The sequence below is a fragment of the Electrophorus electricus genome, chromosome 9, assembly GCF_041902795.1.
Source record: "Electrophorus electricus isolate QZ-2024a chromosome 9, ASM4190279v1, whole genome shotgun sequence".
Classification (NCBI taxonomy): Eukaryota; Metazoa; Chordata; class Actinopteri; order Gymnotiformes; family Gymnotidae; genus Electrophorus; species Electrophorus electricus.
In genome coordinates this window covers 22,362,801-22,383,544 of record NC_137505.1, presented here as the reverse complement: position 1 = coordinate 22,383,544, position 20,744 = coordinate 22,362,801, and the positions used below count along the sequence as shown (strand labels likewise).

The 20,744-nt window shown below is 37.5% G+C and overlaps 1 protein-coding gene across 3 annotated transcripts; it reads right to left on the bottom strand.

Moving 5' to 3' along the window:
• Positions 1-724: 724 nt before the first annotated feature.
• On the bottom strand, positions 725-14,582 carry LOC113569177 (uncharacterized). 3 transcript variants are annotated; one of them, XM_035522984.2, is made up of 15 exons: positions 14,424-14,582; positions 13,992-14,074; positions 12,641-12,698; positions 11,636-11,721; positions 10,737-10,798; positions 10,436-10,565; positions 10,234-10,298; positions 9,931-10,130; positions 9,084-9,190; positions 8,874-8,971; positions 8,642-8,661; positions 7,259-7,432; positions 4,644-6,022; positions 3,222-3,288; positions 725-1,301 (listed from the first exon to the last, which is right to left on the bottom strand). In XM_035522984.2, exons 1-15 carry the CDS (start codon positions 14,551-14,553, stop codon positions 1,138-1,140), a joined length of 2,823 nt encoding a protein of 940 aa, XP_035378877.1. In that variant the 5' UTR covers positions 14,554-14,582; the 3' UTR covers positions 725-1,137. The 3 variants fall into 3 exon arrangements, with proteins under 3 accessions (XP_035378877.1, XP_035378878.1, XP_081576925.1); XM_035522985.2 differs by having other exon boundaries at positions 4,644-6,019; XM_081720799.1 differs by lacking the exon at positions 13,992-14,074 and having other exon boundaries at positions 14,424-14,560.
• Positions 14,583-20,744: the final 6,162 nt, after the last annotated feature.

Sequence of the window (20,744 nt, the reverse complement as noted above, 5' to 3'; positions counted from 1 at the left end):
TTGCAGTGATGAGTTCAAAACTACATAGCACTGCAAACTATACAACACTCCACTGATTTCATATTGCATTATTAAAGATCTAAAAATGATCATTAATAATCTTTAGTCATTAATGTTATGGTTTAAAAAAAAAAAAAAATTTACATTTAATGTGAAAATGCCATACTGCGAATCATCACCGTGCTCCTCTCTGAGCATCCATGGGACTAGAGCCCAACCCAAGAGGATGCCAGTTTGATCAATAGCCATACTATCTATACTATTGCAAACTAGTAAAAATACATTTACCCACTTTTCTTTGAAAAAATCCTTATGTCAGACATTGGTGGGTTTTAAAGCATAGTTTTCTGACACTACAAATCATAAAAATTAAGTATAAGTATAATCCGTTTCTCCATCAAAACTGCTTTTGGCTATTTTTGAATAAATGTGTTCATCAATCATTTCATAAAATGGGGCGGGGCGGGGCGATCCACACACTTCCATACGAAATGTATTTTGTTCCTCGATAACCGCTCTTTGACCACTGTAACTTGCAAAGTTAGTTTCACTTGGAACAGTGTGTAATAGGCAACTTGAATTATTACTTGAGAAGTTCAATTTCTATTAAAGACCGTAAACAAATACATCTAGCCACCTTCCTGCCTCATATTTAGGGAATTTAGAGACTAAAATGGCTGTGGTACAACTGAAAAGACAAAATAAGCAAAGTAGACAGATAAGGGAAGTTTTAAATCACTTTATAGTGTCACAAAAGACAAGTCTACAAAACCAATTAGGCTGAAGACTTCAAAAGTGGGCTTCGCATTCACTTACAAATATTAAAGATATTAAAAAGGTATAGAACAGTCAAATTACATTGAAAAACTTACTCCAATACCAGGCATAAACATTGTGCCCTTCTGTACAAAAAATAAAAGCAACACCCATTGCTCCAAGGAATTTCTTATATAAGAAACTAGAGTTAAATCAGACTTAACACTTCCACAAGCCACAGGTGTACATGTATTCATGTTAACAGTAAGGACAACAATCAACTGTGAATTTCAAATAATCCACATCAAAGAGACTAATATTCCTCCATCAAAACAGTTATAGCAGATAACCAACAAGAAAAAACATCCATTTTCTTCAGTCTTAAAAGAAATCTGCTGCTGTTGGCCTTTTCCTGGATACAGTTTTCTTCACGCTGACAACAGGTGACTTCAGCATGCTGGACACGGGCATTTTCTTAGGATCAAAAGCCACACGAGACGAGCCTACAGGGCTCACCAACAAGCTCCAATCAGTCTTCCTGAATTCTGAAAGTTTGAAAAGCAGAAGAAAATTAAGAATCTGAGGTAGGAACTAATTCTGAAAATGTGAAGAAGACTTTGGAATGGCCATCTCAAAATATAGTAGCTTCTGATGCCAAAAATCAGGAGCACTTCAATGGCAAGACAAAAGATGACGTTTTAGGTCCACTGCCATTTTGAAATCCACTTTTTCTGGGAAAAGTTGGTTTTCACTTTTAGATGCCGACACTACGTCTTTCTTTAATGTCTATGTTTCTATGCCAAAGAAAGTCATAATTCATTTTTATATTACCATTCTGCAACCTCTATCCCTGAAACAAAAAGTGTTTGTTACTGTGCCTTTAAGATGGATACAAGCTAACTGACCTGTTATGATTGGCTGCCCTGTATTGTGCCTCATTCAAAAAGGACTCTAAACATGCCTGAGAACAATGCAAGTTGGCAGGGCTAAACTGAACAGGCAAAGGTACACTTCAAAAGGGTGTTTTTGTACCTTAGATTCCATATATGGACTGTATGGCCATGGGTAGTGAAGGGTGTGCTTTCAAACTAACAGTATTTACATATTAAAAATTATTTATTTCAATGTAGTGAGGGAAATTGTTTTCTATGGTAGGGGTCCTTTCAATTTGTAGTTATGCTGCTGCATTAGATAGCTGGAAAATCAATTGCTAGAAAACAAAACAGAAAAATAAAATCTCTTTGCAATTCTGAACATATTCCAACAAATAACGTTTAAAAAGTTAAAACTGACAACAGCAATTCTCTAAAACTTGGGGTGACATCCAGATAAATAAAAACCTCTCTTCTACAATACCTGAAGTGGTGAACAGGTACACATTCAGTTCATTTCTAGCACCATCACACAGAATGTTGTAGGTTTTAAGAGTCAAGCTAGACTGAACCATTTAAAAAAAAAAGAAAAAAGAAAAAAAAAAAGAAAAAAAAAAAAGTTACCTGTGCATAGTGTTCGCTTGATTAAAGAAAAAAAAAAAGTTAACTAACTGTTCTAATTGCATGAACTAACTATTTTATCTGGAGCAAGTTATTTACAATTAACACTAACTCCAATATCCATATTTATCAGTCATAGCCCATAACGGTGTAACAAAAGTTAACTAAACACACCACAATGAATCTCCCACAACAGTGGTTTTTACTGTAATGGAGTCGTCCCCCCCTTGCACATTAACTGCAAAAGCCACATTATCACAGCTAAGGTGATAAATCTTAGCCTTCTTAATAAGACTGAGCAGTTAATGGAAACCTGAGCCTTTAAGAATAAAGGCTCATATGGGGTGAAAATATATGTATTTGCCACACGCAAGTACCTGGTGACTTCTGCTGAATCTTAACTAAGCTGCAAAAAACTGCAAACCACAAACTCAGAGTATCAAGTTGCTAATGTATCCTCAAATTTGGCTCTTATGGGCGCATGCGCACGCACACAGATTGACTCACTTGAATTATGGTTGCTTGGTAGGTTAAGTTGGCTAGCTACCGAACTGCTTAGCTACAGCCATTATAGACATCTGCTACTTTCATCCACATATTTTCTTAGAATTCTCTGCCCGTGTGTATTTATGCACGCATGTGCATATAATAAAGTCTAAGATAAATCTTTGTTGTTTCTACTTAAAGACTCTTAGTGGCAACAGAACAAGAATGCAGGTAAGAACAAAATTTGTTTGGGAGACAATACAATTTGTCAAAGGGATTTATTTGAATTTATATGCTCCACCATATAAATCTTGCTTGATGGCATTATACCCATTTTGTATAAAGCTGAGGAAACCCCAGTGTGATGTCACAGCACAAAATCACCTGCTCTTGTGAGAAATGGTCTGTTGCTTAGTGACTTCCTAGTGTGATTGTACAGTACGGCAACACAAGAAAACGGTCGTAATATTTCTACACAGAACTCACCAGTGGTTTTGTTGTTCTTAAGTCCAAAAGTCACTTTCTTAGTTTCGGACTGTTGAGTATGGAAAGCCTGTAAAAGAAAAAAATATGTATACACAGCAAATACATTTTTATGAACATACTGAACAAATGTGATCAAATTGAATGTGAATCTTCATTTACAGTTTTTGGGACATATTCCTCATGAACATGTACCTTGTGGGAGAATATGACTGGTCTAGATAACATGTGAGGTTGCACAAGAATGTGTGCTTGAGGATGCATTAGCTAGTGGTTACAAAGAACTTCTCATTGGTGGAGGTTTCCAGCTTAGTGCGATCAGATCCAGAGTCTACAGCATAATCTGCCCGATTATGTAGTTTCCTTTCCTATTTTAGTGGGGATCAAACCAAGATACAGCTCTAAAGCACAACTGTGCAGTACATTGTAAAATTACACTTCTTGTTGATGAACTCTACAGGGGACCCAGTCTTAGATAAGCAAAAAGTGAGCAACTTTTAAAACATGTTAAGAGAGAATACATGGTATAATTTTGTGCTGTCAAATACCCTATTTGCCAAAAGCTCCTGATAACCATATAGGTTCATTCATCTTTCTGGACCAATCTGCACAAGATTTAATATTTACTATCTACAGTCACACAACTGAAGTCCTCTTCAACAGGACTAAAACAGGATTTGGGCTTACCCTAGGGGATATTGTTCTTAAAAAGGTTCACTCCATTTGTACTTGCCACTCTCTACTTCAAATTTAAAAAAATAGTATACAAATTTCATGTATTCAAAGCAAATTTATCTAAAATGGAGCCCTGCGACAAACGCAAAGGCCACATGGATACACGTTTTTGTTATATTCCAGTCTAGAGCAGTTCTGTGGAAAATGTACTCCAAATCATGAGCTTCTGTCCTTAATACTGGCTTAAAAAGTTTAAATCCATAATGGAGTAAATCAATTGAAGTTAAATATTCAACAATATGGCCCCAGTTAACAGCCCCAAAGTGCATGTATTTTTTTCCTTAGTTAATTTTTATGTAAGCCTTTTCTTTGACACTATTATTGGATGGAGAGGTGCATGGGCTTTAGAATGGGGAGTGCAAGATTAATTTAGAATAATATGGACCATCGTTGTCCTCGGAGCTTATACTGAAGCTAGTGCGCACATACAAAAAACCCAGACAAAGGTTAAGCAACTAATACCAGAGTCAACCAATGCTATAAATATTTGTACATCATCCCAAGGTCTCTTACACATTTACGTAAAGCATTTTTTAAAACTGTGCCAAAGTATCATGCAGAGATCAAGAATAGCAATATCTTCAAGGAATTGAATTTAGCTAGCAAGAGTGTAAATTTCTCCTTACCAGTGTAGGCCTCTTAAAACTCTATAGAAAAGCGTTACGTTTGAAAGTCTGAAATGGTGTGTACCTTGATGCTGGACAGTGGTGCGCTCCAGCCTTTTGGTTTAGTTTTACAGAAGAGTGGATTGGGGGGAGTCATTTTGCCCTCAAAGGAGATAAAGTTAGCTTCTTGTAAGCCTTTCTTCATCTTCAGTTTCTTTTTGGGTATTACAGTAGTGGACCACTCAACATCCTCATGCTCTTTGGTTATGCAGTTGTCCTTTGTAGGCTGAACTCCCATATTCAGCTCTCCTGTCAGACACACTGCCAACTGCACCTTTCGTTTCTGGGTTTTCTTCTTTTGAAGTGGCGTGGGAGTACTGGAAGACCGTTTGACTGCATTAGTCTGTGCTGCACACAATGCATCTACAGACTGCTCCATGTCTACTCCGAATTCTTGCTCTTGTGATGAAATGCATTTCTTTTTCTTTTGTTTCTTCGTTGATCTGAGTTTAGAGTGTTTAACAGCATCTGCATTTAATGCTTCTATGCAATTAATCTTGGTGTCTGTGCAGTCAGATGACATGTCCACATCTCCACAACTTGCGGTTTCTCTAGATTTACCTTTTGATTTCAGTTTCTTGCTTTTCTTGTTCATCAACAAGGGAGCAGTAGTATTTGATGACTGACATCCTGTTGTAATCACCACAGCAGCTGGTGGGTGTGAGGAAACGTATTCTGCTTGAACATCTGCACAAGTCTTCTCTAGTAAAGAATTAACGATCTTTGCATCAGCTCTCATTTTCATAATCATCTTTTTCTTGTGCTTTGTTTTTTTCCTCAGCACGCAGGTAGCACTGTTGGTCTGATCTTCTGATGGGTACATTTGTATAGGCAATGCTCTACTCGGATCTGCCGGCCTTTTATTTGTGCATCTCTTCAGTGGCACTTCAGCTTCTCTGCTCATTTTAACATCCACCCCTTTTGTGCTCTCTTCACCTGCTAGCACACTTTTCTTTTTCTTCAGAGGAGTATGATCACTGAACTCCGCCAGATGCTGGCTGTTTTCAAGGATGTCAGAGGCACACTCCGAGATTTGCTTTCCAGCCCTTTTTTTGGGGGGCTTTTTTCCGTTGCTAGATAGAGTTGTGGTTTGCTCCTTTCCGCCTTTGTCCTCTGCTACTGTCTTTGGAATTGGGTGCCTTTTAACCCCTTCATCAACAAGAATAAGTTCTTTATTCATGTCTTTTGAAATTAACAGAGATTGAGGTGCTGCTTCTTCCCCAACATCCGGTATATCCGACTTCAGCTTTTTGCCTTTCCTTTTTTTGCCTTTGCTGTTTGCCTTCACTTGCCTTTGTAACCCTAGTTCATCATCCTGGGCTTGTGATTCGCCATCATCTGCTGAAGTGCTTGATGCATTAATTTGGTTTGCTTCGCTTGGCTTCTCACCAACTACACAAGCTGCTAGATGGAAATGAAGAGAAAAGACTTTTTTAAAGCCACTGTTGACCAGTCGCACATTTCCAGAAAGTTTCTTAATTCACTGAACAGTAAAAAGGACGAAGTGTCACAATATAATCTATTAACAACTGCACTTTTAGTTAGTTATCAAAACTATCATTTAAGATTCTGTGGTTCCCCAGTTCACTCAAACCTGTAGAAATTATCTACAGTCGTGGCCAAAAGCTGAGACTAACACAAATTTTGGTTTTCACAAAGTTTGCTGCTTCAGTTTTTATGGTGTCAATTTGTATTAACTCTAGATTGTGATGTGATGCACTGCAGCCACTGAATTTCAGCCCTGCCACAAAATGGCCTGCTAACATTTTAGTGATCTCATTAACTCAGGAGAAAGAGCACAAGGCAGATGATATCACCATCATGCTGATTAGAAGAGCAGACTGGTTGATGTTTTCATCCATTAACCATGGTTACCTCCAAGGAAACACACAGTCATCATTGCACTGTATAAAAAGGGCTTCACAGGGAAGCACATTGCTGCTTGTAAGAGAGCACCTAACTCAACCATTTATCGAATCAAGAACTTCAAGGAAAGAGGTTCAATTGCAGTGAAGGCAGTTTGTGGGCACCCAAGAAAGTCAAGCAAGCGCCAGGACCGTCTCTCAAAGAGGATTCAGCTACAGGATCGGGTCACCACCAGTGCAGAGCAAAGGCATGAAATGCTTGTAATTGCACTTCACTATACCATATCAAACATCTGACAAAAGCAACACACACACACAGAGAGAGAGAGAGAGAGAGAGAGAGAGAGAGAGAAAGAGAGAAAGAGAGAGAGAGAGAGAGAGAGAGAGACACAGAGACAGAGACAGAGAGAGAACCAAAACTCGTGTCAGTCTCAACTTTTGGCCATGACTGTATATACTACTATAGATGGTGTCCTATAGCTATACACCAATACAGGCCATCTGTTCTAGCGTCACTACATGCTTTGTAGGTATAAACAGTAGTGGATAAAGATAAAAACCTTTTTTGTGATAAATATTTTCTTAGTACATGTATAAATGTACTAAGAAAATTGCCCTGCTGCAAGTAAAGTAGATTATACAAATTCAAAATGGTTTATGTCGGCAGATTAAAGAAACCCTTGGGAAACCCATCTTAAATTGGCAGGGAAAATCCTGATTCTGTGATGGAGCTGATCCTACCAGAAAACTGCTCAAGATGATGTTTAATATTCACTTTTTTGTGGGAGTACAGCCAACTTGGCAGCAAAACTCTCTTTGTGCTTCTTGGCTAAAGTTCCTTCTTCAGCTCCCTTTCGTTTCCTTCTTTTCTTTTTGTCCTTCTTCTGGTTAAACAGCTCATCTTCTGAAGAATCTGGCTCGTCCTCATCCTCATCTTGTGGGAAGACACCTGCAGCCACGAGAGAAAAGACTGACTGAGTGACGGGAGGTTTCCACCTCATATTGCCTTACAGTTTCACACCACCGCTGAAAAGCACATTTTCTTTATGCAAAGGCAATACGTCATTTTATATTTATACATATTGTACAGCTACTGTGTCGTATTACCCAACTTGTGTAAATATTTATTTAAAAATGAGATACAAAAGATTGTGTTTACACTAAAGGTGACTGCAGTAAACAAGAAAAACAAGACTATTACTTCATGATTAACCATCACTTTCAGCTGCCCGTTTAACCTTTATAGCAAAAACAGAAAAATGACCAGGCCTCCATTGTTCTTCAGAACTGAACTTTTCCATCATATTTAAGGCTTTCTTTAATTTGATGACCTACTGTCAAATATTTACAGATTTTGGTCATTACTCAAAGTCTTGAATATTCACCTTGATAGGCCTGTAGATGCTTCCATATATTGCACTCTAAATACGGTGTGGTAGCTCAGAGGTTAAGGTATTTGAATAGTAATCAGAAGTCTGCAGGTTCAAGCCCCACCACCAGCAAGTTGCCACTGTTGGGACCCTGAGCAATGCCATTAACCCTTGATTGCTCAAGCTGTATTCATTCATAATTGTAAGTCGCTTTGGATAAAACAATCAGCTAAATGCTGTAAATAGCGTCTAATTTACATTACATGTTGCATTTTCTGATCACTACTAACCCCCCCCCCCATACACCAAACCTAGTTTGTCATATTTCACTAATGTTTTCCGAGATTAACAGTAGCCCCATTGCTACAGGTAAGGACAGACTCAGTGGAGTAGCAAGAAAATCAGCTGGTGTAGGGAGACCAGATGCCATTTATGATATGTATAATCAAAATGACTGCTATGGCCTTTTGAGGTAGAAGTACATTTTGTACTTTGTGCTATTAACTTCAAAATATATAAGAAAAATCAGAGCTTTGTAAACATGGGTGTATTTTGTCCATTAAATCTCAAAAGTTCAAGTAATATGTTCCTGTTTGTTCTGTTACAATAAACTTAGTTATCCTGCAATAAATAACGTTACAGTTGCACTTATCACATTTCATATTTAATCTTAAATATTTTTTACCCCATTCCTACTGTATCTTTTGATAAAGAACTTTGTAGGTCTTGTTTAATGAAGTGCTAAACTAAAGCATATTAGTATTGGTATTACTGGTGTGATCTCTTACCTTCACTTAAGTCACGAAATCTTGGTAGGAAGGCATTAAGAAAAAAGGGGGAAAACTCAGTTAAGATGTAATGATGGTAGAACGTTTTTGTACTATTGTAAGCGTCTTTGGGTCCTTGAAAAGTGCTATATACACACACACACAATGTATTATTAATAATAATAATAATAACAACAACATTTTATATTTAACTTTATACATTATTTTTAATGTCAGACATGGTTATACTTACATCTTCACCATGCTGTACATTCTAGTTCGATTGAAGTTTGTTGCATTCTTGCGACTGCCCAACTCAAACAGCCGATCCGCTATTGCACCATAGTCAAACTGCAACATGAGACAATATGATGGTATAGTCCATTTTCCATAATGCTGCTTGATGCAGGACAAAAGTAAAATGACTCCAGTCATCATTTCCTCACACAGGCGAAGCACTCACTTGGAGAACATGCTCAGGGTCTTCATTGTTTGGTTCCTCATCAGGACGTGCATCCTCCATAATAGGAATTTCATCTTGACTGCCTTGGTTGCTTTTCTTTGGGACACCTGGAAAACAAAACCAACATGGTAGTCTGAAATGCCAATGGCAGAAAACAGGGTGAACCCACAGTTGAACTATCAAGGGATTTCAAAGTTAATCATCATCATCATCACGAACTGAAATGGAGCCAAGTGTCAACATGTGATGAGATGTAACCTCTCTTTCCCGTTTGTTTGGGCAAACAGATGTTGCATCCTAATCTGGTCTGTTACACACCCCCCCCAAAAAAAACAAAAACAAAAAAAAAACCCAAAACAAAACACTAAAAACCACAACCCACATCTCTTTTGGAATCCCTTTTCACCTTCTAGGTCTAGATAAGCAAAAGACGCAGTTATCTGAAGATTCAATTTCATGAATTGAGCTTTTAGCATTTTTTTTTTTACAGGACTCATGGAATGGAGCAGACGGTAATGTGCAAGTTTACTGGGCGAGGAAATGAATGCAAAAATGCAAACCAATATCCACAGATCCCAGCATGTGTTCATTTTTTGTATTATCATACCATTCCAGCAGAACGCATCTACATATTTTATAGTCTTCTTCCACTTTCTATTGCCAACAATACATTTGGTGATACTTAGTCTCCTGCTTAGATGAGCACATGGGTATTGCATAACAGACTTAAAGGGTCAGCAAATTTGGGAAGGGTTCTCAAACCTACCATACCACATTTTGTAACCCCCTGCTTTAATCTGTTTAATTTAGAAAAAAGGCCACTTAAATTTAATGCCACTTGACCCACCGTTGACCACATTAGCTCTCCAGTTTATCTTGAGTTCATCTTGCTCAACAGTTTCCTCCTCATCTTCAGAAGCCTGACCAGAGTCGGAATCTGCTCCTCTTCCTTCACACAGCTCCTTCCTCAGGTCCTCTATAGCAAAGGAGGCCTGGTCTACTATGCTGGAGAAGATGTGTTTGGAAATTGAAGTCACCAGTCGGCGACTAGCAAAAGACCAAGGAATGGAGGGAAACCAGAGTATACAGTGTGAGCAAGTTTGGTAAATACACTGGTTACTCCAAAGATGTAGCCATCTGAGCAACTCACTCTTTGCTTTTAGCCATGGTGTTGCAGAAAGGGTCAATGAAGGTCAAGTTCTGATCTGCTGTCAGCTGCAAGAAAAGATACATAAAAACAACTGCTTACCCACATTAAAACATCGCATAAAAGCAAAACCATAAAGATTACGATAGAATAATGAACTTCAGACAGTCTACCACACAAATTTTGACTGTTCACCAACTCTTACCTCTGCAGAACCAATATGAGCCAATTCAGTCATATACACGTCCAGAATATGTAACACAAGCCCATTTGGAATGCCTTCTCTGCTCTGCAAGAGGTGCGTTGTGAAAACCTTTAAAAAATTATTTACCATACTAGAGAGAAAGAGAGAGAGAGAGAGAGAGAGAGAGAGAGAGAGAGAGAGAGAGAAAATAAATAAATAAAGAGGAAAGCCCATTAAATTCACTTCACTTTTCACTGCTAAACTCTGGTCAAAATTTAAAATAGAAAAACAAAAACAAACCCCCCCCCCCCCCCCACCTTACCTGGTTTCCCATTCTTTCCTCTTGAGCATCCCAAAGGCTTGTCTGAAGACAAAGCGAACCAGCTTTTATGGAAATGACAAAAAGACAAGGTTATAAAAATATACTTTACATTACAACCCAAGAAATATTAGTGCATCAACTCCATTTGCCATATAAGCCTTATTTGGACTGGATTACAAATATTGGGGGGGGGGGGGGGGGGAATGTCATTAACACACACCTCAGTTATTAAACTCATCTGAACGACATTAAAATTACTTCAGGACAAGACAGCTTCTAGTGTGTTGCATTTTATACAAACTCGGCTTTGCAGTTAAAAAAAAAAAAAGTCAACAAGTAAAATGGCATGTTGATGTTGGACTGTAGTTCTTACCAACATTATGGGTTAATGATCATGTTTTCATATCAGTTGATTCACAGGCAGAATTTACAATTACCTTTGTAGCATGGGGCCCCAAAGTAGTTGCATGAATGTATAACCCTCAGCATGAATTAAGCCTTAGTTCAGGAGAAACATGTGTAAACTATATATAAGAGAGCTGTGGGTCATATTTATCTAATGTGTAAAAGCAACTGCTGGGGCCACAATACACATTGAAGAATGTCTTTTAGGCACAATGCATCTAAACTTTCCTGACCAGGTTTTTCCTTCATGGCTACAGCTCATCCATAATCATATAAGCATATCCAGCATGATGAATGTACTATGCCATAAGGCATGCATCAATCAGTGAATGATTCCAGGAACATGTGTTTTCACTACTTCATGGGGAATCACAGTTTATGTGAAATACTACTGGACAGATATATCCAAGATCCTGGCAATCCACTATATAAAAATGAATTACACCATGTAAACAACCATGGTTTCGGTGCAAGGTCATCATTTTATAGCTGACCTGGAAAAATTTATCCATGCGAAGTCTGTCAATGCCATTCCATTCTCTCTTTAGAGTCTGAAGAAAAGTTTCAAAATACAGCAGCTCTACAGTTTTGAGAAAAACAAGACATGGTTAAAATGAATGGCTATTCATGTTTCTGATCAACTGCTGCTGTATTTGATTTACGTAGCTTGCGTTGTATGCAATGATCCAGATGTTCTTGTAAGAAATATTCCTTTATTCTTAGACATTTGCTAGATTTTTCCCTTTTAAAACTATAAGTGATTAACTGATCAAATTTCACACAGTAGTAAACATGCTCATTTCCTTACAAAAAAAGACAAAACCAGCTCCTATACACAAATCCTTGACCTCAATATTTACCAAATAAAAGTATTAGGCAAATGAACTGTGCGCCTGTTCGATCATTTCCAGTTATTGTTTTGAAGCAAGACATGGTAATTTTATTTGTATAGCACCTTACATAGAGCATAGCAACTTAAGAGTTCTTTACAATCAGGCTGTACCAATGAAGCATGTCTTACTGATATAATAAGTATGACAAATTTCAATCTCTCTTCTGTAGAAAGTGGGAAATGACCTACTGGATATAGGCTACAATGGGAGATTATCATATTTATACATTTTTCACTGTATTCTTTATATCTTATTTCATTACACGGAGCCGACATTGAATAAGACTGTGCTGTCACTGCATATTCCCCCATGTACATTTGTTTTTAACGTCCACTGTAAATGATCATGGATGAGTGAAGTACATGCTCTTTAAATTTTTAAAAATCCAAAGATATATTTCTTGCACTCATTCAAATGACCTAAAGCGGGACAAACGTTAATGACATTAGCCTAGAAATGTAGCCTGCCAGCTTTATCTGTAATGCACTCAAATTTGGCCCTAAAATATTAGAGCCCACCTGATGGGTAGCAAACATTGACAATATAAGGAGATGTTAATGCATCATAACCTCACAAATGAAACATTGTCTCAGAAACAGTACTTACGGCTCTCTGTGGTGCAGAAGCTATTCATCAGTCCAGATATTTGATCAGAGAGTTCCTCCTGAGATCAAACATAACAGACCATTGTCAAATAGCCACACAAACATCAAGACTGAGGTGCATCAGTCAGACAGAGGTTACTGCAAACATATATAGCATTTGGTGCCCTTGGCCTGGCTGTCAGTTGAGACAGACAGATTGTCTACTGTGGACAAGGAAGAATAGTTAAACAATGACAAGTCTTGATCAAACCTCATACTGAGTGCCTGGCTTGATCTGGTCTACCAGGTGAGCTACAGGAGCACGAAGTTTCTGAGAAGTGGTGGTTTATCTTCTGATAATGATTCCAATACATGAACTCTGCTGATATAGAGTACTGACTATCAGTGCTGCTTTTTTATCACTATTTTTTAAAAGCTGATCTATCTTCAAGTGCACTCCCTTGTAACTTTCACCATGTTGACCTAAACTCCATCATTTCTTAGTCCTGACTGAACCTGCATGATAATCACAATGCACAAGACTGTTCTTATTCATTGCATTCCAGGCAATCAATTACACTCGCCATACATTCTCATGCATTTAACGCATCACATGTATGGGCCATGCATTCACACTATTTGGCCAACAGTAAGGCCTATGTAGGTGTTAGCTACCCTCAGATTGGTGGCAATTTGATGGTGACTGCAAGGCTATCTGAGCACAATGGCTGATGAAAGCATGAAGAGCAAAGAAAATGTGGTTGATGGAGACCTTATGAGCAAAAGAACAGCACTTCGGAATCTAAAAATAATTCCAAACAGGAGAGAAAACAATTTACACAATACCTGTGTAAAACATGTTGAACAGATTTCTCATTTCCAGAGAACTATAAACAGAACTTTTACAAAGCAGCAACAATTTTTATTGTGTGATTGCTCAGATATTTCCTGCACATTCAGAAAAGTACTTGAGGCCAATTTCATAAATGTTAACTTTGTATGAGGCACTTTTTCATAAAAAAAAAAAGAATATCAAGTAACTGTATACATGTTAACTAAACTTTTAAAATGCCTTCAGAAAATAATGAAGGACTATACTATGATCAATATCAACATTTTCTATTGTTTGGAAACCCAAAAAACGATTTTGCTACTCCTTTTCCCTCCCGACACAACATATATTCTACAGTACATCGCTAGACAGCAAACAGGTGCTGATTTTACTGCTTTAGACCTCTACTCACTTTCTTTGGCCTTTTGTTCGTATTCCACAGGTACACATCTCTGCGCTTCTCTCTGTTCAGTATTAACAGGAGTATCCCAGCTATGAGCTCGCTAACCTAGTTATCTCTACTCAGGTCCCATTAACTCACCTGCAGAAGCGGCTTGTCCTGCATCCACAAACAATAGAAAAGTCCTTTCCATATTTTCAACAAGTCATCACTCGTGAAACCACCTTGCAAGAACAAACATAACACCAAGTGTTACTGACTGGCACGCATTAATCTAACCTGGATGATAGCTAGTCTAGCTAAATAACGTATGGTAACTAGCCTCGCTAGACAAGACGCTAGAACTTCGCTAGCTAACTATATGGATAAACAATGACGCGTGTAACAAAATTGCATACTGATTGAAGTTGGTTAAGCCCGACACGAATATCCACAATTTTCAGTTGCAGACGTCAATCTGAAGCAAACCAGTTAATGTTTTTAAACATCATCTATTCGTCAGTACCTTAGCAAAAAGCTAATGGCACTGGTGACACTGCTAGCTAACTAAATAAACTTACTACGAATATGTACCTTCGATTTTCTGAGACCGGAGGCTGATGTATTTCCTCAGCGTCTTTAAAGCTCTAATCCTAATGGACGTTTCGTTCGAAGCCAACCTTTGTGCCAGGAAGATCTCTGGGTCCCGCTTCGCCAGCGCCATGTCTGCGCTTTTTCACGTGGAACACACGCTTCTTTGGCTCACGTTGATGACGTTTCACGTGGAACACACGCTTCTTTGGCTCACGTCGATGACGTTACCACCACGTCCTCCCAGACGCCCCTCAAAAAGCGCATTAAATACCCGGGCGTCGTGCACGTTGCAGTTCGTACAGCAGGTTGACTTTTCCATTGTGTACGTTCTTCAAACGACCGATTATGAGTAAAATTAGTCACAACATTTTTTTTACAATCAATTCACCAAAAATAAATGATAAAGGCTGTCAGAAATCCTACCTAGAGGCAGTTGTACTTTTTGGTTCAGTTGTGTTCCACTCTACACAATCTGCTGTTATATAGTCATTGCTAATGCGCTTGAACTATCCCAACTATGAATAAAGTTCCGGATCAACGTGAGTTTTTAATCAATTAGCAAATAAATAGCGTTTCCAAATGATATCAGCAGGTGGCACTCTACACATCCCATATCTATAGGCTGGACCCAAAACCACATACTACTGTTCTTAATAACGGTGATGTGCATCCACACCCTTTTAATCCTTTGTGAAATGGGCAACACAGAGATGGACAAAAATTACACAGAAATAGACAAAAAACAGAGAAATGTTCGTGCTACAGGAAATCCTATAGGCTTTTCCATGTAATTTATCTAATTCCCTTATAGACCTCCATAACATCTGACATTATATCCGCAAAACTTGAATGGATTTATTTCGTTCACGCGGGAATATTTACATGTTGTTGCAATCTTTACAATTTAAAATGTGCTGTAAAATTCTAAATTATGCAAGTGTTTTATTTTATATGTACAGATAGGGTTAAAAGATATCCTTTACACATTTTAGATGCATATGATTATGATAAATTATTACTGTACAATGTAGAAACCTTTAAGTGATTGTGCACACATGTTTAACTGTTTAAGTCTGGGACTGACTAGAGATCAGAGGCACCACTTACCACAAGCCAAGGCAGGCAATTGTTTGAGGCCCCAGACCAGAGGGGGGGCCCCTGAAGGGCAGACAAACTTTAAACTACAGCAGATCTGAAAAAAACAATGACATACATCATAACTGGTATGTGACCCAGTGACAGAGTAATATAACACTGATCTATGGAAGGCAACTACCAGTTCACTCCAGAAGGATGACAAATAGGTGTCTATCCAGGTGTTCTGCCAAACAGAGGAAAGGGAGCTGAAAAACTGGACTGCCTGGCCTAAAACTGGTCATCTGGCCAGCCTACCCTCACCTTCCAGAAAGTAATATTTAAGTTCTGTGTGTTTTGACTTTTTTTTTTTTTTGCAGACACAACCAAAGTTGAAGAATTCTCAGTGCACTTCAGCCATTACATGGCATTGCATTTGTTCCATTAGCAGCACGCATGATTAATTAGTCAAGCTTCGATTAGCTAAACCAGGTATTGAATAGTAACCAGAAGTACTTGCCTTTTCCTCGCAAACTTTTGAATACTTACTACTTTTTATTTTAAGTTTATTTTTTTAAATTAAGTACTCAGTGTGTAGATAAACAACTTTACATATATATTGTCAAGACTTTTCAGTGTTATATATTCCATTTTTAATTTTTAGGAAATCCTGTTTGTTTGTTTGTTTGTTTGTTTGTTTGTTTTTCAGGCAAGCAAAATGCTGTAACATGGTTTTCTACCTCTTCTTGGACCAGTATAATGTGCATGATTTGCAGTATGCTAACTATCAGTGTAGGTTTTTGGTGCAGAGTAAGGTGTATCATTCTACCCCACCAACCCATATTCAGAGAAATGGGACATTTGAGGGGCTGCAGTATAAAGATCCTTCCATAGAGAAGTGGTGAAGACCATGTATTTTTTTTTGTTATAATAGCAGTTATGACACTTGCAGGTTTCATAGCCAGTATCTCAGTATCACGATTTCCCCCACGAGTTTCCTTAGCATCTTGGTTTCCACTACAACGTTTTCCACGTGCTTTCTGTTTCCTTCCTGAACTTGTTTCCATGAGTTACCACGTTTTGGTTTTGTTCTGTTACCATCCCCCCCCCCCTCATTATGCCTTTATAGGTTTGTATATTTAATCCTGTTGGGTTTTTTGTTTTGCTTTATGTGTTTGCTACATATTTCGCTTAGTTTCACGTTTGTTCTGGCTCCTGCTCCTAGTTTTGTGTTTTCTGTTGTTTTAATTAAAGAATGCTTCCGCACTTGCATCCTGCCTCTCAGCCCATCATTGCTAACATAACAATCAGTATGTAACCTGATCCCTGACACATGGGTTTGAGTATTCTTGTAACCTTGAAGGAACTGAATGTTTCTGATTTTTTTAAAAACAATTGGTAGGTGTACCTTCATACTATTTGCATAAATAATGTACCACACCAATGTTTGCTGTAATGACCAGCATAAGAATAATCTTATGCTGGTCAAGACCCCTCAAGAGCATTCATATATATATATATATATATATATATATATATATATATATATATATATATATATATATATATATATATATATATTTGTCTGTCTGTATGTGTGTGTGTGTGTGTGTTTATAACCACGCCCCCCGGAATTGCACACACCAGCACAGGGTTCACTGTTGAATATTTGTCTGTCTATTTAAACCCCTGTCAGTGTGTGTACCGTTGTTGGTCATTGTTGTTAAGTGTTAATGCCGATTTTTGTGAGACCCACTGCAGCTGAAACATTGGTTTGTGTAGTTACCGTTAATGTGTATACGTTCTTCGTTTAATGTTAATTGTGTTGTCGTGTTCATGGTAGACGTTATATTTGAGTGCCACCTTTGTCGTCTGTGTTTTGGCTGATGTGCTGATTGTTTCCTATTTTTTAGATTGCTTAAGTCGACCCTGTTCCAATCTATTTCCAATAAATCCAATACATTTTATTTCCAATAAAACTAATCAAAGCACTATGATGTGTCTTGATTACATATCATTTCCAGTGTTTTTCAAAGGACTCCACTGAGGAGACGGCAACAGCTTAAAGGCTATAATAGCCAAAATAACAGCCCTGTCCATCTCACTTCAATCTTATCTCTTAGACCGCAATCTAGATCAAACTTCAAAACCAGCAGGGGAGATGATCCTGATGCAGGCAGCATTAGGGAAGAAAATTATAAACCTGTCTGATGGGGCTGATCACAACGAGGTAGTTGTTGTTCAGTTTGAGCACTGTCTTTCATTTTCTTTTTACTGTTTTGTCAGTTTTAAAATGCTTGCTAGCTTTTACTACTTTGTACATAGATTTCAAGGGTGCTCATGAGCACTAGCCAAAGGGGGCTGGCTTCTGTATAAAGCTGGAGGTACTTCATGCAATTTCCTCAAAATATTTTTCCCAAATTTGATCAAGTCTTGATTATTTTTTGAACACTTCATTTTCAGGGGGAACAGGCCAGAGGCTAAATTGTTGTTGTTCCACCTGAAGCAGAAGGATACAACAGCCATTACCTTAAAAACGTGTCTAGTAGTAGAAGAAGTATTTTGTACATAGTTCCATTACAACAAACTCTGGACACAAATCCACTCCCTGTGGATTTCCCTGAACTACAGATGACACCAAAAGCCAAGTGCAGTTTTGTAGATCTTGTATGTCTTTGCAGCTCCTTGCTGTATATTACAAGAACTACAAGTGGGAGAATGATTTACTGGACATAGAGGAAGATCCAGGAAGGGTACAAAACAACATATCCTTCTTTTTGTCCAATATGTGACAAGAAGTTTCCAGACAATGTAAGTTTCTTGGAAATATGAACAGACAGGGTGTAGGTGTGTTGCCACTGAATTACCAGATACTGTCGCTCTATGCAGGCCTGTTTTATTAGTTCTGAAATGTACCAAGAACAGATTCTTCTATTTCATATTAGACCAGAATAAAGGTCAGGAAGGTGGCCCTTCAGAAGAAGATCTACACACAGACCAAGACTCATCAGAGTGGTCAGACTCATCTTCATCCTCTACCTCCTCCTCTTCCTCCACATCAACATCAAGTTCCTCTGATGATCAGCGCAAAAAAAAAAAAAAAAGAAAGAAAAGAAACACAAGCAGTGCCACAAGAAAAACCTGAAAAGGAAAAAGAACATCAGGACAGAGACAGAGAGGTAAATGAGATCATAATAAACTCATCTGGGGATTATTCATGTAATATTCCATGAAATGCATAAGGATACAGAAGATTACACACTTCATTTAGTGACTGTTTAAATTGATTTGTACTGTTTTACTTTTGTATGTATCTCTATTTTGTTTTTTTCTTGTGCCTTTATAGCTAGAAATCCACAACTGGCTGTAAGAAGATACAAAAAGATTTACAGGAGAGGAAAAAGTCTTTGTGATGCATACAAGGCTGTTGGTGTGGACAGAAACACTGTAATGGCCAATGCTCCCATTGCAGAGCTTGCTATTCTGGCACCTGACCAATACACTAAGCTTTTAGAGCATTACTTGCAACAAGAGAAATTACATGTGTTTGCAGTGAAGTCTGCAGATGTCTTAAACAATGATATGCTGTTGCTGACCACTGTGGAAATGTACAAAAAGAAAAACAAACTTCTGCCTTTAATGAAAAGAAAATAAGAAGGCTGTTTCCTACTTAATACACCAGTGTGGATTGGATTAGAAAAACTCAAATGAGTACTTAGTTTTGGAATATCCCACAGTATTGGTGTGAAAAAAGAGGAAGTGTTACAATGTTTGGTACAAAGTAAAAATACCGTATATATATATATATATATATATATATATATATATATATATATATATATATATATATATATATAGGTCATTACTGTTATTATCTTTTGAGGGTTGTAATTTTATGGAGGCAGGTAAATAAATAATATGTTCCAACTAGTACTTCATACTTGAAATAGTAATGTTTACCAACCATTGTAAATGTCTATATATTGATATTTTTTGCAATTTTAAATAAGGGGCAGCAACATGTTTTATAAATTGTTACCAAGTCATTTATACATGTCTTAATAAACAACTTAAAATGATAAGTTTACTTTAAAGTGTGTAGTTTGTAAATGATGTATAGACAGTTATAGATATTCATGTATATCGAATAGTTTCCACTTTAGTTTAGCAGCTGCAAAAATGCTACAGATTATTCATATATGACATGTAAGTAATTTATAAACCACAGCTGCTGTTTGTTACTGTTTAACAAATCATTTGTATGGCTACACTTTTGAATTATTTTAACTGGAAATCACACACGTGCCTGAGAACTGTGTAATGACACACGTGAGTGAGAACTATGTAATCACACACATTTTTAATCACACTTGATTGAGAACTATGTAATTACACACACCTGAGTGGAACTATGTAATCAATTCATCTGAGAGAGAACTATGTAATCACATACATCTGAGTGATCTGGCTGTCCATCTACTTTTCAAATAGGTACTGCTTAAGATATGTAATGAGGACTGGCTGGATTTCAAGCACTGGTTCTTGATATATGGCTCATTAACTTGTTCACAACCTTGACTCAACCAAAACCCAACAATGTGTGTAGTTCAGAGTGTCACACATGTGCTCCATAGGTCATTATTTTGACCCCATGCTGATTTTACACTTGGCTTGAGAATAGAAAGTAAAAGTCTACAAAGAGATGTGTCTGAAAGATAAAGACTGCATGTGAATAAGATGCACTTTGCCATAAGTATCCTTGCCTCATAATTCCTAATATTTGTTTGAAAGGTTTTGTGACCAAATGTTGTTGGATTTAAAATACCATGGTCACTCTGGGTGCATTAAATTCTTGCATTTGCTTTGATGAGGTGATCTTTCCTGAAGAGCTGTGATCAATGAACTCAAGATTCATGTATTCATTCACAGCCGATCAGGAGCACACCGAGCTTGCTGTAAGGATTTCCTTGGTGCTGTAGATTCAGCCCAAAAGAATTTGCATTGAAAGACGACAACTACAACATGCAGTCATTTAATTTCCTTATAGACCTCCATAACATCTGACATTACATCTGCAAAACTCGAGTATAGAGTATTGATATTTGATATTGTGTTCTGTTTGTTAGTCGAGAATATTTTATTCTATTATTTAAAAAAATATTACATTTTAGTTTCTTTATAATATTTCTTTGTGGAATATTTTCATATACAAATAGTGATACTCCACTTTAGAACTATGGATGAATA

Bases quoted from the DNA above. Each gene is read 5' to 3' on its own strand.
- LOC113569177 (XM_035522984.2), bottom strand. From the start codon at position 14,553: ATGGCGCTGGCGAAGCGGGACCCAGAGATCTTCCTGGCACAAAGGTTG. The intron at 10,131-10,233 runs GTGAGTTGCTCA...GTCTTTTGCTAG, and splicing joins ACCATGGCTAAAAGCAAAGA to TCGCCGACTGGTGACTTCAA. The intron at 3,289-4,643 runs GTACACACCATT...TTTCTTTTACAG, and splicing joins CACCACTGTCCAGCATCAAG to GCTTTCCATACTCAACAGTC.